The sequence below is a fragment of the Eulemur rufifrons genome, chromosome 24 (genome assembly GCF_041146395.1).
Source record: "Eulemur rufifrons isolate Redbay chromosome 24, OSU_ERuf_1, whole genome shotgun sequence".
Lineage (NCBI taxonomy): Eukaryota > Metazoa > Chordata > Mammalia > Primates > Lemuridae > Eulemur > Eulemur rufifrons.
In genome coordinates this window covers 34,002,665-34,021,314 of record NC_091006.1, presented here as the reverse complement: position 1 = coordinate 34,021,314, position 18,650 = coordinate 34,002,665, and the positions used below count along the sequence as shown (strand labels likewise).

Here is an 18,650-nt window from a genome sequence, read left to right as displayed (position 1 = left end):
CCTCTCAGAGCCCTCTACCTAGAGGCTAAACCCTCCTTACTCCAAGCCTTATCGACCAAGAATCTGCCATTTGTTCAACACTAGCATCGGCAAGACGCATAACACTCTGGGTCACAGGTCACCATATCAGAACCAGAACCCTTGGCTATGTCTCTAGCCCGGATGTAATTGACTCCATGAACAAACACAAAATCTCACACACACACACACACACACTTTCCCTGTAACTTTCTTATGCTTTGGATTCCCGGGCCAGCAGGGCTCAATGACCAGAGCATTATAATCATTCTGTTTAATTAACCCTTTTACCTTTTGAGTTGTCTCCCAGAAACGGCAGACTCTCTGCAGGATAACAACGCCAAGACCCACCATCCATCACTGACCTGTGACGTCTGGATTAGGCCTCCTGCACACATTGCTTTCAACACAACCTGCCCCAATACACACAGCCACCTCCCCGAACCCCTTATAAAGACCTCTACCGTCCGTTGGTCAGGGAGACAGATTTGAAGCAGTTCCCCCATCTCAAATTACCTTTCTTCCTTGGCAAACCTCATTGCCTCGGTAATTGGTTTTCTGTGCGGCAAGTGATCGGACCTAGGCCAGAACCCTCTTGTAGGTTCAGAAACACAGATAAGACTCAAAGTTACTCACCCCAATCCGGCTGCTGCAATTTATGGCGCTTGGGAGCCAGCTCTGAGCCCAGCGTGTAACCCTCACTTGTTCTTATCTTACCATATCTGCCTGATATGAGTAGCCAACAAGCCTCTTCACAGTGTCTTAGAGGTTTTGATAACAGGCAAGAAAGAGCACAAAGAAAAAGAACAAAATGCAGGTGAAAGAGAAGGAATAATAACACTAAGAAGAAAAAGGTCTGGTATGGTGGCTCACACCTGTAATCCCAGCACTTTGGGAGGCTGAGGCAGGAGGATTGCTTGAGGCCAGGAGTTGGAGACCAGCCTGGGCAACATAGTGAGACCCCATCTCTACAAAAAATACAACAATTAGCTGGATGTAGTGGCATGTGCCTGTAATCCCAGCCCCTTGGGAGGCTGAGGCAGGAGGATCACTTGAGCCCAGAAGGCCAAGGCTGTAGTGAGCTATGATCATGCCACTGCACTCCAGCCTGGATGACAGAGCAAGATTCAGTCACAAAAAAAATAAAAAAAGACGACTAAAAAGTAAAAGGAGGACTTGTCTCAGGCAGAAACTGTGTTACACATTACATACAACTACTCACCCACTCAGAAGCTAGACGTTTCTATAGAGAAGAAATACTTGTCGGCTGATATTGAAGGGACAGGCAAAATAAAGAAGGGAAACATAGGATTGCAAAGACACAATATGTAGTTCAATGGATATTCTATTGGTAGAGTAGAATAAACTATACCATTGGCATACACTGATCAAGGTTCATGTAAAGATCTGAAATGTCACATTAACAAGAAGCCATATTCAGCCATGTCATCGCAGGCAGGTACAGAAATCTTCTATCGATTCTAGTGATCTGTGCTAAGAAGGATTTTTTGAGCCACGTCTGGATACAGCAGAATGTTGTGTGACTGATTAGCAGGGTTTTCCACAGCCACACGCTTTGTCAGGTAGCTCCCTTTTCTTTTCTGGAACCATCTTCCCGCTAACTCCTTTCTGGTTCTCTAGATATAAGCTTCTCAAGCTTCGATGTGGATCTCAAGCATTTAGGGGTCTTGTTAAAATACAGATTCTGATGCAGGGTCTGGGGGAGAACCTGGGATTCTGCATTTCTGAGACGCTCCCAAGTGATGTCCGTGCTGGTCCACAGAACTTTCGAGTCTCCTTTTCTAACATGACAATTTCTCTTGTTAAACACCCAGCTATATTATTACTTTTGTTTTTCTTACTGCCAGCCAGACAGAAGGGTAAGATAGTAACCACTACTGTCAGGCCTTAGTAATCAGAGAATTTTTTAAATTTAGTATATAAGATTTCTATAACATTTTATAATTTTAATACTATGTATTTTAATATTTATGTATATGTATATATTCATCAAGTTTGATTTATCATGCTTTTATTAATAAGGTGTTCCTCTCAACCCCCCTTCCTGAGTCCTAGACTACAAAAATGATTAATGTGCTTAAAATGGCCCTGAATCTCCACAAGATGCTAAACTCCCTAAATTATCAAATAAATCATATTTCCTGTAGTTTCATCATTAATTTTACTTTATTGCATGCTAACTTTTTCAAATGGTATGCCCAGCATGAGGTCCATGGTGATCCTCAGTTACTCTGAACACATTTCACTCCTCAGCAATGCAAGAATCCTGAAAGTGAGGCTACTTGTTCACTTTTATAAAGATTATTACACAAAAGGAGCATATGTGAAAAATTCAGAAGATACAGATACAGACAAGTTAATCAGTTTATATCTTTGCATGTTATCCATTGTGAAAAATCCCAAGATACAATGATTCTTTAATCACAGTACCTCGCAAAGAGCGCGTGGGCCTTGTGCCCTGCGCCAAAGCACGTTTTCCTTACGGAAAAATTTTCCAGCTGAGTCTTCCTCTTCTTCCCAAATTACAGTTTAGTCACGTAATCGAAAGGATCATGAGGCATGTCCTTGTTAACGACCAGCTTTTCAGTCCTGTGTAGTAGAGTCTATGGGGCCACTTTCTTCTTCAAGCCCTTCAATAGCTGAAAATTCTGTGTCGATCAGCGGTTTCAGAAATGTCTCAACCTTGGTTAATCTTTGTTTCAGCTTCTGCTGCATTGACTCATACCCAGCCAGGATCCGGGCAAACCTGGTTTGCAGGAGGTCTACTGACCCCTCCATGCGGGTGACCTTCTCTTCGAGATCTTTGGGGTCACTACCAGCATTCGCGATGCTTATATCCAGCAGACCGTCTTTCATTAAGATTTGCTTCCCTTTCTCTTCCAGCATAGCTTTGGCATCGGGGTACTCGGTGAGAGCTTCCATGAGGTCATCTTTAGAGAGACAGAACAGGTCTGAGTAGCCGATACTTTTAATGTTGGCCGTTCTTCGATTGCCAGCTTTGCTGCCTTTAATGTTCAGAATGCTGATCTCGCCGAAGTAGCTGCCGTCACTCAACACCACGAACTGCGTGATTCCGTCGTCTGCCACCACAGCGAGTTTGCCCTCCTTGATGATGTACATCTCTCGTCCAATGTCCCCTTTCTTGCAAATGTAATCTCCAGGACTGTAGACCTGGGGCTGCAATTTCAAGACTAACTCCACCAACAGGCCAGCTTCACAATCGGCAAAAATGCGCACCTTTTTTAACGTGTCTAAGTGAACGTTGATGGCAATTTCCGCTCTCAGTTTATCGGGCAGATACTTCAAGACTTCTCTCTCATCAACTGTCTTTTTGTTGGTCCACAGGTAGTCAAACCATTTAATAACCCTCTTTTCCATATCTTTGCTTACATTTCGAAAATGCATATATTGTTTGATAGCATCAATTCTTGCTTGAAATTCTGCTCTGGCTGCATTCATGTTGGAAATCATAGAACCTATGTTACCAACGATGGTAGCAAAAATCAACACTCCGATTAAGAAATCAACCACCACAAAGACATATTCCGAGTCCCTTACAGGAGGTGGTGTTTCACCGATGGTAGTCAAGGTCAGTGTAGACCAGTAAAGGCTGTATACGTATTTTCTAGCCAAACGGCCAAATTCGGGATCATTAACATCAGGGTAGACCCATGTATCATTTCCAAATCCAATAGCTTTCGAAATAGAGTAATACACACATGCATTCCAGTGGATAATGATGACGATATACATAACAAGGTTAGAAATCCTGAAGATGTTTGGGTAGTTTGTCCTTGTCTCTGTTCTCTGGAAGAACTCAAACATACGAGAGATCCTTAACAGCCTGTTTAATCTAATTTCTGGATAGTTCCACCCCATCTTAAAATATAGCAAATCAGTTGGTACCACTGATAGAACATCAAGTTTAAATTGCAAGGTTGATCTATATTTCTGTATGAGCTTAAGTTCTTCCTTCACCAACAGTCCTTGTTCTAGGTAACCTAAAATAGAAAAAAAAAAAAAATCAAGTTAATATTTATTTTTAGGCCATTGTGAAATAACTCTCAACTTTGTTGTGTTCAAAACAAGAATTCATTTTCAATAAATATGCCATTAATGATGTAATAAGATATGAATACCAATCAACATATAGCTGTGGAATATATTCTGTTGCAGAAATAAAAAGTAAAACTAAATGCAAAAGTGAGAGATTTGTATAGATTTGTACATGTATGGTATACAAATCTCTCGAGATATGCATCCCCATCTAAGTAAAGCCATTTCTTTTGTGAAATGGTGGTCTTGTGATATTATGATATATGGTCTCTGTGCCTATTTTCTGGCACAGATCTCCTAAAACCCTTGGAATTTCCTGAACAATAGGGGTTGTAGGTGCATCTTTTGTTTGATATTTGGTCTTTGACCCTGATTCCTGACACAGAGTTCCTAATCCCTTATGATTTCCTGGGTGATAAGAGTGTCTTTTGTTCTAATGAGGCAACTCTTGGGGAGCTCCAGGATTGGGGCCGGTCACCAGAAAGACTGAGCCATCTTTAAAAGCTTGGAACTTTCAGCCCTACCCGCCATCATCCAGGAAGAGAAGAGGGGCTGAATATTGAGTTCATCACTGATCATGTCTACACGGGGAAGGCTACATAAAAATCCATGAACTATGGGGTTCAACGTGCTTCCAGGTTGGCAAATCCACCCACATGCCAGGAGAGTGTCACACCCCAATGCCATGGGGACAGAAGTTCCTGCTCTCATGACCCATCCAGACTTCATCCTATGTATCTCCTGAGCTGGCTCATTCATCTGTATCCGTTATCACACCCTTTATTAATATAATAAGCCAGTGAACATGAGTGTTTCCCTGAGTTCTGTGAGCCATGCTAGCAAATTATTGAAGCTGAGAAGGGGGTTGGGAGAACCCCAATTTATAGCCGGAGTCTCAACCTGGGGCTTATGATTGGCATCTGTAGTGGGGGATTGTCTTGGGAGACTGGGCTCTTAACCTGTGGGACCTCTCCTAGTTCCCGTTAGTGTCAGAATTCAGCTAAACTGTAACCCAGCAGGGGTTGCAGAATAGCTTGGTAACCAGGGGAAACCCCACATGCATTTTGGTGACCAGTGACGTGTTATGTTGAAAATATGGTAACAGAAAATATTTGCTTTTCTACCGTACACAGTTCTTGGAAAGTTTCCTAACCACCTTAGCATCGTGCCACTGTCTTGACAGAATCTCAGCCCCACCTTCAAAGCTTAGGTACCTGCCCTGCTCTCTGACTATTTTGCATATTCTTGCCTCGCCCATTCTGTGTGAAGCATAAGTGCCCTTTGAGGCTATATTGTCATCTCTCATTCTGGCCTTCCGCAGGCTTCCTTAGGTACCTGGGATCTTCCTTCCCTTCTTTGCTGTTACCATGGGCCTTGTGCTGTTAAACCCATTAGGGAAAGAATTTGCTGCTTCTCCTATACTGGATGCCAGGGTTGCAGAGACGACAGAGCAACTGGAGCATCGCTCCAGGGCACTGATATTTACAGAATGTTCCAATTTTACATAATGATTCTTAAAAAGCTCTGTGTACACTGGTTACACTTGCACGTGGAGAGCAGTGTAGAAACAATGAGCTTCTACCTACTTAACAAGAATACTTCAGGTAGGAAGCTTTCAAACACTGCACCCCGGTCAACAAAGTCCCACCATGAACCGCTAAGTTGAGTTGTGTTTTTCGCGATTCTTATAAAATTTCTAGTATAGCTCTGCTGAGTACAATGACATTTCCCCCAGGCCTCTTTAAGTTATCTCCCTGTTAGGCAGCAATTACCCTTCCCCCACAGTGCTGGCAGAATATTTCTGCTCTCTCTTTTCCTCTGGCCTGGCATAAAACCAATGAACGGGATAATGAAGGAAAGCCACCAATCCACATTCAGAAGGTTGCCTGGTAACATCCTTTGAATCAGCGGAAGTGGCCTAAGCCTGTGAGTGGTACATGTTACCCCTACTTTCATCTGTGCCTTTTTCTCTAAAACAGATCTTTGTGAGTTTACTTTGAAGAACACTTGAATTAGGAAATTTCAAGTTATAGGATACAGATACAAGCGTGACATTTTAAGATATCTCAAACTGGACATAGTTACCTGTCCTTGTTCGTACAAACATATCAAGAAGATAGACTACGTCTGATAAGTAATCAAAAGCAAGCCAATATTCTAGGTAATCAGATTGAAGTTCATCAAAACATGCTCTGTAAAAGAAAAACTTGTATAAATAAAATGAATTGGGGGACAATTGAAATAAAAATCTTCTTTGTATAATTTTTAAAATTTATTTTCTTTTTTAAAATTTCAGAATACCCCAAACAACAAATGTATAATTTTTTTATCATGATGAGAAGTGCAATATGCCAAGGCTAGGAGGTGTCCTTAGAGTCCATCTAATCAACTGTCCCTGGGTGGTTGGATTTTGTTCCTCACACTTCTGAATGCCAACTTCTTTTTGTTGTGCTAGTCAGCTTTGTAAAAGCGTCAAGTAAGAAAAAGCGAGTTAAAGGGTACAAACATACAGTAAGATAAAAAAGAATACATTCGATGTTTGGTAACAGAGTAGGGTTACTACATTTAACAAAAATGTATTGTATTTTACTCAGATGATGGACACCCTAAATATCCTGACTTGATCAGTATGTCTTATATACATGTAAAAAAATTTCACATGTACCCCGTACATTTTTACAAATAAAAAAAATTTTTAATAAATACTAAAAAGAATTAATGGGCTCAAGCTAAAGTCAAAATTTGTTGAGTGAAACACATTGATCACCAGGTCCATATTGACTATCCCCAAAATGCTTCAGAAAATCGTGCTTGGTCTTAGATGGCTGAGATGTCTACCATCTAAAAGACACTGGATCCTTGATCTTTTTCCACTAATGGCAACATTTTTTCTTGTGGGCCAAAGAAAATATAGTTTTTCCCAATGTTCCAATTAAATGATTGAGCAACCAAGAGGTTTAAAGTAACCCTCTTCCCACCCTGTCATCCCAATACTGGAGATCCAAGTATACTGAGAACCAAAGCATCTCTTCCTGATCTCAGGAAAACATGTTGAGAATAATTTAACCTCTCTTTACAGCCTGTAGTAGAGAAAGGAAGTGTGTCCTAAAGAGCTCTGGGTCAAATTGTTTGGTCACTTAGCTTGGAAGCTAGAAGTGGGCTGAGAATCACAAAAAATAGACAGACACCTTGCAATAACCATAGTCCAGTTGTACATAACAGGTAAGGTGATGCAAAACAGCCAGTTGTAATACGTGTTTCCCGAGGGATCGATGACCATGACTTCTTTCTTCTCCCTAGCAGCAATTAGAAATAAAAGGGGAGGTTACCAAGATACAAGAACATTTTTATTTACCATATCAGATATTATGCCCATCATCCACAATTAGTGAAATAGAAGCAAGCTAGAGAAGCTCGCTCCGCACTGGAAAGATTAGCGTAAGTGCATTAGCCATAAGAAACTGGTTAGTGAGGGATGGATAGGTAGCAAAATCAGTAGTCTTACATTAAACCACATATTAGGCTTTTATTAAAGCCACGGTTTTACTGCGATACTGCAGTCAGTTCTGTGCCGCAGCCGTTGGGAGGGAATAGTGGCGTAGAGCACAGAAATCAATGGATATTCCACAGGCTCTTTGGTAGTTCATGGGCGGTAGGAAAATGGTGACTTTGCTACCTCCCCACGCCCGCCCCCCAATCAGGTAACAAAGTAACTAGCAACTACACTGTGAGAGGAACTCAGGGCTTTGCTGTCATCTGTGGGGAGAGAAGAAGAATGTAATGCAGTCTAATACAAAGCACTAGTTCATAAACAAGTAGGAAGCCTTCTTTAAGAGAAGCAATAGAGGGCAAGAGAATGGAGGAAGAAAATACATGGTCAAACGGAAGTGTTTTTTTTTTTTTTATGTTCTAGTGATTAAGACTATATTTATAAGGAGTTTTCTCCTTATACAAATGCAACAACTTTCTAAAGAGGCACAAATAATTGAACCATTGTCTGGTAAACAGTTTTCTTTAAGTAAGTTAAGAAAACAATTGCCCTTTAATAAAAAGTAAAAAGAGCTTTGCAAATATCACTTGGCCTAATGCTTGTGAAATTCTAGCTCTCATGTTTATTTTAAAAAGAATACTTCAAGAAGCTAGTGTTTTGATAGTATTTGTACTGCTCTAACTAAGACTTAGGCATGGCTTTTGCAATGACACTTCTTTACTTTGTAGTATTTGCCATATAATATTTATAATTCAAATATGTTAATGAAATTATTAAATTTTTATTTCAGTTTTTAAAAATTAATGGTAAGATCCTAGGAACCCAATACTCCTTGGAACCTAAATATTTCCCAATGATAAATTTATCTTAACCAAAGCTTGAGGAAGAGAATTAACCACAGCAGAGAAAATCTTTGATGAGAAAATTAAGGAATAATGCTAATTTTAGGGAAATTAGAAAAAGTTCTTATTTACATTTGATAATTTATGTTAAATGTTTATTTGTAAATATTTAAAGACAGTCTTTACATAAAGCCTCTTTACCGTAAAGTTTCTTCTCCTATTTTATATCATAGAAAATTACCCCATGTCTAAATCCCAACACAAATTCATTTCTAATTTCAATGCCAATAAAAAATACTTACTCTTCTTTCTTGTCTTTGCTTTTCTCTTCTTTCTTTTTCTCTTCTTTTTTTTCCTTCTCTTTTTTCTTTTCCTTCTTCTTTTTCTTCTCTGGGTCCTTTTTATTTTCATCATCTGACTTGCTAAAAAAGTTGAATATGTAGTATTAAAATACAAAAACGTTCTGGGCAGAAAGAAGTGGGGTCATTCAGCCAAAGTCTAACTTACCTCTTCTTTTCTTTTTTCTTTTTCTTTTTTTCTTTCGGTTCTCTAAAGAAGAAACAATATCTCTGTCACATAATCACATTACACTCTGACTTCCATTCTTATTTACTTCTTCTTCACTGAGCAAGAATTCTCAGCCTTGCATTCAAAGACCTGACCCAGTGCTCAGAAACTAGAAATCTGGTCTCCTAATGGAAATTTCTACAAAAAAAGGGCAGTTACCTACATAATAAAGCAAATAAAAATTTCTGGGTTAATGGATGTAGAAAATTGAAGAACATGGAGATGAATAAAGGCATAAACCAGAAAAGAGAAATTCAAGAATCAACAGCCCCCAAAAGAGTACAAAGGCTTGATATATTTAAAAAAAGTTATTTAAAATTTAAGCTTCTTGATGTCATTTATGTTTATCCTTAAATAAAAGCATTGAGAGTTTAAAGAAAATATCATCAATTTTCTTTAGAAGGAATAATCCTGACTGAAACAATTTTTCACAAGTAGTCAAAAAAGCTCTGTGTTAATACAGTGGCGTCCCAGTTATTAAAATCATTCGCTGGATTTGAGACTACCTTTTTCTATATACAATTTCTTCGTGAGTGGAGACTATGTGACCAGAGGTCTCTTTCTACAATTAGCTTTCTCTATCAGCAAAAGAATGGATTCTGGAGTCAGACAGAGCTGGGGTCACAGCAGGCTGCCACTGTCAGCTCAGATGTCTATGAAAATGTACTATTCATGTAGGAATGAACGGGGATCTCACCCCCACTAAGATAGTCAGGGAAGGCTGTTGAAGGGAGGTAGGTCTCAACCTAGACCTGGAAGTACAGGTAAGAGTTGGAGAAGTTGGGAAGAAGAGGGAGGATTTAAAGTGGGGAAATTTCTAAGTGCAAATGGAATTAATCAGGGTAAGAATGACCCAGAAGAAGTGGAAAGCTGTTGTGGAGGAAAAGTGGGAGATAAGACTCACTCACAACTGCGGTGGGGCTTAGTATCTAAGGTGGTCGTACAAACGAGGACAGAACATAAAGTTGGATGGGGGGAATTTACTGCTATGGGAGCACATTCTGTGATTCAGGATTTAACAGCCTAACATGGATCCTGGGAGATGATGTTGACACACTACTCAGATGGCTCTCAGAAGCTGAGAAAAGGTGATGGCCCACACTAAGTGAAATAGAAATTGCAAAATGGCAGAAAGTGCGGGAAGGTATCAAAAGATTGGGAGAAGTGGCCTGCTGAAGTGGATATACTGTGCTAAGAAGATGGCCATCCGCTGAATGTGTTCCCTAAGAGGGCTCAGAGGATGCCAAAGTGATGCAGCATGTGCTGGCGAGAGGGGCACCGGCATCTTGAGAGGCTCAGTGGTGCTGTCCTCTGCAGGCCAGGGCCGATGGTGGGAGATGCTGTGACAGGACTGGGGTCCCTGAGAGCAATAGGAATAGTAGGATCTGCAAATAGCAAAGACCAATGGCAGAGTTGACCCATCAGAAGTGAGCTGGGTCCAATAACAGGAATAAGCATTAAAATGCACATCGTAGCCAGGGGGCTTAACCCACAGGCAGCTATGGAGGAGGTTAACGGAATAGACGGGCAGTCTGTTGGCTAGTTAGGGGATTGTTTAAGGTATACAAACAACCAAAACAAATCAGGAATGGATGATCAGAGGTTGAGGGCAACTTACTCCAACAAAAAGTCACAGCCCCTTGAAGTTCCTGGACCTGAACAAATTCTTAGACCTAAAACCATCGCCTAGAGGAGAAGCCAACACCCCTGCAGAAGGACTCTGCAACACTGTAAGTATATTCGGTGACAATTCCCCAGTCTTTCTCCCAAAGAACCTTTGTCCATACACTTAGATGACTGTCCCAGGGTGGGGGAAGAATACCTAGATACACTGAAGACTGTTGGGCACAGGACCTAAGTTGATGATGAGACCCCAGGATTGAAGCCCCCTCTTAAAGTGAAGGGGCATTTGATGGCCCAGTAATAACAGAATATTGGATAAGATGTGACTTAAAGGGCCATAGACCTACCATGTGGTCATTTCTCCAGTTCCTGAATGTAAAAGTGAAATGCACATAATTCGTGCATGCAAAAGTAGAATGTATATAAGTTCTTGAATGTAAAAATGGAATGTATACAATTGGTCATGGGCAGATCTCCCACCCCTACACCCACTAGTTTCTTGGCTCATGGGGTAAGAGCTATCACAATGGTTAAGACCAAGTAGAAGCCTTCAAGCTGCCTCCCATCCTTTAGCCAAAAGTAATATTGCATCCCAGGGAGGAAAGTACATGCAATTCTTAAAGACCTAATGCACACAGGAGTGGAGGTCCCTCTTGATATCCCCATTCAACTCACCATTTGGCCCCCACAAAAGCCAAATGGATCCTGGGATGGCAGTAGACTAATGAAAAATCAACCGAGTAATAACCCCAACTGCAGCTGCTCTGCCATGTGTGGAAAACAGTGCATTCACCCGATCTAGACACCATATACCTAAGGCTCTGGGTCAGTCACGTGAATGTTATTTTTCATCACTATCAGGAAACAGGATCAGAAACAGCTTCTATTCACATGGGCTGGGGAACAGGACACCCCTACAGCCTTTTCCAGGGCTACGTTAACCCTCCTTCCTACTCTCATGGCAGAGTCTGGAGGGACCCGGACCATCTGGCCATTTCTCAGAACATGATATTAGTCCACTATATCTATATCTATATAGTCTATATAGTCCACTCTATATGTATCTATATCAATGATATTCTGCTAATCAGACCCTGAAATAGGGTTATCTAACCATAGCACATAAAATGACTACCCATAATGAAGGATTCTGTCAGCAACACCAAGTCACTCATTCCCCACCTGCCAAGAGTGGTGGTTGCTGACATCTCACAATTTTCCTTTTCACTTGGGCTGACCTTGGCTGCAGGAAACCACCATGTTCAAGGTTATGCCTCCTCTTCCTAGGGCCATCTCTTATCCAATGGCTGTGCATGGGTCTGAGGGCCCAGGCCTATCACCTAAATATGCAACAACTCTGAAGGGCATCCCTGCTCCGGAGCTCCCCACGGAATCACATTACATATCAGCTCTATTCTCTGAGGTTCAACTTCTCCTCTGCCCATACCTGCCCCCCAGCTCCCTCCCAGATATTGTCCCCGAGAGCACCCCCAATAAAACCTCTGCACACAAACCTTCATCTCAGAGATGGTCTCCTGGGGAACTTAACCTAGGACACATTGGCTTAGACTGGAAACAATTAATAATGTTTCATTTATTTTTGTCAGCCACTCTATCAACAAGGAAAGGCAATTGCATGTACATCACAGACATGGTTTTTTTAACATGTATTCAAATAAATGAATATATAAATAAATAGTAATTTTAATATGGGTAGCTGCATTTTCAGACATAAATAACCAAAAAACAAAATAGTAGAATATCATCACCATTGTATTAAATAGTTTGCCTAATAAATATTTGCTTTATAACAGATTGAGATATATCCCTACCTTTTCACTGGTTTTCTTTACAAACAAAGCTTTGGTTTTCTATCGTAAATGTACTTACTGGTCCTTATTGCTGCTGTTGTTAACGTTGAAAAGTGCAATGGTACCAGGCAGGTACTGCTCCCTGGGGAATGAAAAACGTACAGTGAAATCATTATTGTCACCATCTGTATCATGTCCATGGTAAGCAACAAGTCTTAAAGAACAAATTCTTCTCAGTTTCAACTCATTACTAAAGATTGCCTAGACAATTGTTTTTAAAATGTAGAGTCTCCATGAAGCATGACTGGCCGAATACCAGTGCCTTGAACCAAAGTGGTTAGTAAATGCCTACTGGTCAATTTCATATCAAGAATTACCTTGAGTCAACTAACTTGGATACCAGTAATTCCCAACAGGAGACCTAACACTGTCAGGGAAGATAGAAAGAGGAGAAAAGATAAATAAAAATAGTGGGAAAGTTGGAGATAGTGGAAGGAAAAATAAGAAAGAGAAAAAAAGGAGGGGAAAGAAAGCAAAAACAAACAAAAAAAAAAGTAATTATGTCCCACAGGATGGGAACTCCTGATCCACACCCTTTCCACACCCTCGGAGTCCTGTGTTTCAAGTTTTCACAACCACTTCATTTCCTACTGAGGATTTTTAGCTTTACTCTTGTAGCTACTCACTCCTGCTCTATTTCCTGCAAGTAGGATCAAACGGGACAGCGCATCTTAGAGAAGGACAGCCGACCCTCTCACATATAATTGCTTCAGGACCCTGAAAGAAGGAATCAGCGAGAAGCAGGAAATCAGAGCGGACTGGGGCATGAGGTTTCTTTTTTTTTTTTTTTTTGAGACAGGGTCTCACTCTGTTGCCCAGGCTAGAGTGAGTGCCGTGGCGTCAGCCTAGCTCACAGCAACCTCAAACTCCTGAGCTCAAGCGATCCTCCTGTCTCAGCCTCCCGAGTAGCTGGGACTACAGGCATGCACCACCATGCCCGGCTAATTTTTTCTATATATATTTTTAGCTGTCCATATAATTTCTTTCTATTTTTTTTAGTAGAGGTGGGGTCTCGCTCTTGCTCAGGCTGGTCTCGAACTCCTGAGCTCAAACGATCCGCCCACCTCGGCCTCCCAGAGTGCTGGGATTACAGGCGTGAGCCACCGCGCCCGGCCTGCATGAGGTTTCTTAAGGCACAGACTCGGGTCTCAGGGAAAATGAAGCAAGAGCGTTTCTGACTTGGAACTTGGAACTCCGTGGCCACGAATAAGTGCGGCGGTTTCCCAGGAGAGGGTAAGGGCGAGGAACAGAAGTCAGAGGTCGTTACTCCCAAGATACTGCACAGTGTCTGGACAGCAGGAGCATTAGCCAAGCCCACTCTGTGGAAGGAAGAGAAGAACTTTCATCTAAGTAACAGTTTAAAGACAGATGCCGAGGGACGGATCATGCAGCTCACCTCTGTGCTGGTTCCCCGCTTCTGTGTGAGTTATTTCGAAAGGAGCCCCTTGCGTGGGGGGTTTCGTCCTCTGAGTCTTCGGATACAGAGGCACTGTCACCATCGTCGGAAAAGGAGCTACAGTGCGACAGGGGGGGGACATGAGTTAGAGTAACGGGTTCAGCCACTATGGAGGAGGAGCATTTCTCACTGGGGGACCATCGCCTCTTATCTTTTCCTTCCTTCTCACATTAACGCACACAACGGTTTTTAATTAGAGTGAAGTGAGAACTCCACAGAAGACATAGAATTTTACGGAATGTATGCACAATTCAGTAAAATGCATTTAATTAAGAAACTACTTTCTAGGCTTTCCACATTCCTGTTGTTCGATGCATCGGTTGATGTTAATATTTATCAAATAGAAAGTATGATAACTGGGACTTAGATTATGTTATATCATTTTATAGAACTAAGTTTTTTTCTAACTAATGTTTCCTCCCAATAAAAATAACTTTAAGCACACTTACACACGTTATATTCACTTATAAGGTAACCACTTTAAATTATACTTTTATAATACATCATGTTGTTAGCATATCGCACTCTATGTGCTTTTCCATACTTATCTATGGCGATGCCGTCCCTTTAGATTTGAACTGTCTCACGAGGAAAGGCCCTGCCAGGGACTAAAGAAATATTTGGCATGGGTGCTTAATAAGTGCTTCCAAACAACTGAGCACAATAGTATCTACGTTCATTTGTTAGACAAGTATGGTACTCCAAAGTATAAATGAATTTACTGAGTTAAATACATTACAAAGTTCAAGGTTACAAGTTATGAAGTTAAACTGATATTAAATCTAGTTAAATTAAAGAATTGTGGCTGGAATTTAAAATGCCTGGGGGAATGTATGTGTTTACCTGCACGCCCCATTTTCCATCCTTCTTATTTCTTTTTCAATATCTGGAACAATCACATTGGGCCTGTTTACAAAGGAGCGCTGTGTATTGATAATATTTTTCTTCATGATTAGTTTCATATCTGAGGAGAAAGAAGTCTTAGTAGTGGGAAGACTATTTTTATGTATTTACATATATAACCGTCTGCCAGCCGAGGAGAGAGGCCTCACAAGAAACCAAACCTGCTGACATTTTCATCTTGGACTTCCAGCATCCAGAACTGTGAGAAATAAACGTCTGCTGTTTAAACCACCCAGCCTCTGCTGTTTTGTTACGGCAGCTCTCACAGACTAACACAGCTGCAATCAGGATGCCTGGGTGTTTGCGGCTCCTTCTCAGTCAGTACTCACATAACATGGAGAGCTTATCAGCACTGCACTGAGCCATTATTTTATTATGATCCATTTATTATGATGCACCAGACTTCAGAGCAGGTACCAATGAGCTCTAATTTTTATATCTCCAGCAACTTCTATGGTGCCTGACTCATAAAAAGCAACAAAAAAGACTTTACTTTCGTTATTTATTTCATTGCACAAACATTATATGTGCATCCAACCAAAAAATATGCACACTGATCATTTTCGTGACTGCATTTAAATGACTTTTTATTTCTATGTAATGACTATTTACCCCTATGATGGTACAATGTGTGCATTTATTATCACCAGCTGCCTTTAGAATAATTTCATCGAGTTCCTAAGAAAACTCACAAGGTACTTTAAAAAGAGACTTCATTCAATTTATGGATTAATTCTGAGAGAATCAACATGTTCACATAGCAAATATTTTTTTATCACATGACAAGGGATGTCTCCGCATTTCCTAATGGTTTTTAAAAATTTACTTTGTAAGTCTTTGTAATTTTCATTAAATAAGTTATGTACATTTCTTAATGTACTCTGTGTATTTAAATTTTTCATTTACAAACAAGATCTGGTTTTTATTGTATTGTCTAACTAGTTATTACTGGTCTAGAGGAAAGCTATTAATTTACATTTTTATTTTTTAGCCTATCATCTTACTGAATGTCTTTGTTTTAATAGTCTTTAAATTGATGCATTTAGGTTTCCTGGGTAGACAATCATTATCCACAGGTAATGATAATTTTATCTCTCCAAATATATCTTATTTCTTTTTCTTGTTTTATTGTGTTGGGTAGAAGTTATAGAACAATGTTAATAAATATTATATCCACTACTCCTTGTCTTGTTTCAGCCTCTAGAATTTCCCCTATTTTTGCCCATTGATTTCAGATAAATTTTCCTTTATCATGTTAAGGAAGTTTCCTTTTATAATTAATTTTCTATTTTATCAAGAATATATTGTTGGATTTAATTAATCACCTTTTCATCAGCTAATGCTATAAAAATTGTGAAAGCTCAAGTTGATTTGTACTTTAGAATGGTAACATTTGAGAACCATTAGGTATAATTATACATACTTGTCCCAAACTATCGACTACCTATATTAGCATAGTTCAAAATCTTGGCACAATGGTTGCCTGCTGATGGGAAGGTACGAGGAGATGTAGGAAAGGACCAGCTGTGGGAAGTTCAGTTAATGCCATAGCCAAAACTTAAAATATGGCTGCCCAGACCAGGCGCGATGGCTCACACCTGTAATCCTAGTACTCTGAGAGGCTGGGGTGGGAGGATCCCTTGAGGTCAGGAGTTCAAGACCAGCCTGAGCAAGAGTGAGATCCTGTTTCTACTAAAAATAGAAAAAAATTAGGCAAGTGTGCTGGTGCCCACTCTAGTTCCCAGGACAGAGTGAGATTCTGTCTCAAGCAAACAAAAAAAATATGGCTGCCCAATTGTCACATATTATGAACCAAAATAAATGGCTGTAGCATTATGTGGATTTCTCCTTTGACCTATTGATGGGTATACAGTAGGGAACAAACGAAAGTGTCTGCCTAGGACAATGCCTGGCATTACAGTGAATACTAAATAAATATTTGTTGAACAAATTAATAAGTAAAAACTATTCAGGGTATGGTGGCTATTTTGGGAGGTAGTTCTTGGACACTTTTCTCAATTTTGTCCATAATTTTTAGTCAATTTAATTTTTGATTCTTAATTTAAATGTAGACATTTGTTTTTCCAGAAAACAGTTTATTTTGCCCAGACTCTTTAGTATTTAGTACATTTCAACTTCACAACTTTGAAAATTACCTCCATGAAAAAGAGAACGATCTGCAGTAGCCATTTTGCTGTTACCTTCAGTTAAGTAGGTTTCTTTTCTTTTCCTTTTCGTCTTTCATTTCTAAGGAATAGGGTTCTTATTTTACACTTTTCTTATTAATTTTTAACTGTATTTGTGGACAAAGAATGTGGCCTCTTTACTTTTTGGCTTTACTGAAATTATTTTTGTGAGCAATATTTATAAATGTTCCCAGAGTGGAAAAAAGAGGGTGTATTCAGTATGGGACATAAAGTATAATAGTTAAATATTAGACCTTTTAATTACATTTACACCCTGATGCTTCACTCCCCACCCTCTTTTATTTGCTGGCTTGATCTAAAAATGACATGAGTGATCCGTGTTGATATATGTTAGCTGAGTGAAAGAATCAATGTAATACAACAAATTGACTGAAGGATATATAAACAAAAAGATCAAAATGTAAAACGCCAATTATAAGATATACCTTTATCGATAGGAACATTTTAAAAGCTTTGTTTAATAGGGTATATCTAACTTGCTAATATAGAATACAATCACTAATATTTAAAAATATATGATCTTGGTACAATAAAAATGATAGATGCAGTACTAGTTTTTAAATTTATAAAAATAAAACATGATAGTGATTGATAACTGTTTTTCTAACTGAAATATACATGTTTATCACAGAGAGTTAAAAGAAGACAAGGTGACTTAAATCCCAGCTCCTTTATATAATAGTAACGTGTTAGCTTGGGTGAGCACTTACTCTCTTCAGACCACTCACTCATCTCTGAAAGGGGCGTGCAGGTTGTTACAATGTTCATAAAGTACCTAAGACTTAGGAAGGCCTCAATAAGTTGGAGCTCATATTTTTAAGAGTTAATTCTTTAAGATTTATATGAATTCAACAATGTTTATCTCCAAATATTTTAGAGAGAAATAAAATCAGTGTATGATACTTCCTTTGGGGAAAAACACATCTGCCAAGCTTTTTGACTTCTAAAAATGAAATTAAAATTTGCAAAAAGCATACCCGCATTTGCTATGTTGTAATATTCAGATTAGCAGAATCATATTGCCAGGCCTTTATGTATTGTTATTTTCAACTAAAATTCTATTTTCGTAGAATATTCACTTATCTGTCAAAAATACAGAGAAGTCAATAAAAATAAAATCATCTGCTGTATCTAGAAGGCATGGAACGTGAAAAACAAAGCAAAAGCTGGTACTTCAATGAATCAAAACAGACGTGTAAGCGTATGTGAAAAACATAACTGTAATTACCACTGGTTCTTACCTTTGGTTGCTTAAGTAATATCTCTCTGTCTTCTAGAAGTGAAAGTCAGTGGAGTATCCAAAACAAACAGGGGTATACTGTAAATCTTGACATTGTCAAAATCCAGGCTCTAATTTTTTTAAAATAACGAGTGTGCTGATTTTTTCCTTTCCTTAAACAAGCACAAATGGCTCGTTTTCTCGATCATTCCCAGGGAAAGAAACAGTTCCGTGGCATTGACAAAGGAGGATTTCCATGACTCAGCATTGGATTTGCGGATTTATATACGGATGAAAATAACAACAACCAAATCACCATCATCCTTCCCTGACCCTGAGCTTATTAATATGTATGAGAGTGAGGAATATAAGGAGGT

At 39.5% G+C, this 18,650-nt stretch overlaps 1 protein-coding gene across 1 annotated transcript; it reads right to left on the bottom strand.

The window, feature by feature from the left end:
- Positions 1 to 2,186: 2,186 nt before the first annotated feature.
- On the bottom strand, positions 2,187 to 18,403 carry CNGA1 (cyclic nucleotide gated channel subunit alpha 1). The gene is made up of 9 exons (XM_069457682.1): positions 18,296 to 18,403; positions 14,788 to 14,908; positions 13,885 to 14,001; positions 12,508 to 12,570; positions 8,935 to 8,976; positions 8,730 to 8,849; positions 7,284 to 7,391; positions 6,181 to 6,287; positions 2,187 to 4,040 (listed from the first exon to the last, which is right to left on the bottom strand). Exons 2-9 carry the CDS (start codon positions 14,904 to 14,906, stop codon positions 2,623 to 2,625), a joined length of 2,094 nt encoding a protein of 697 aa, XP_069313783.1. The 5' UTR covers positions 14,907 to 14,908; positions 18,296 to 18,403; the 3' UTR covers positions 2,187 to 2,622.
- Positions 18,404 to 18,650: the final 247 nt, after the last annotated feature.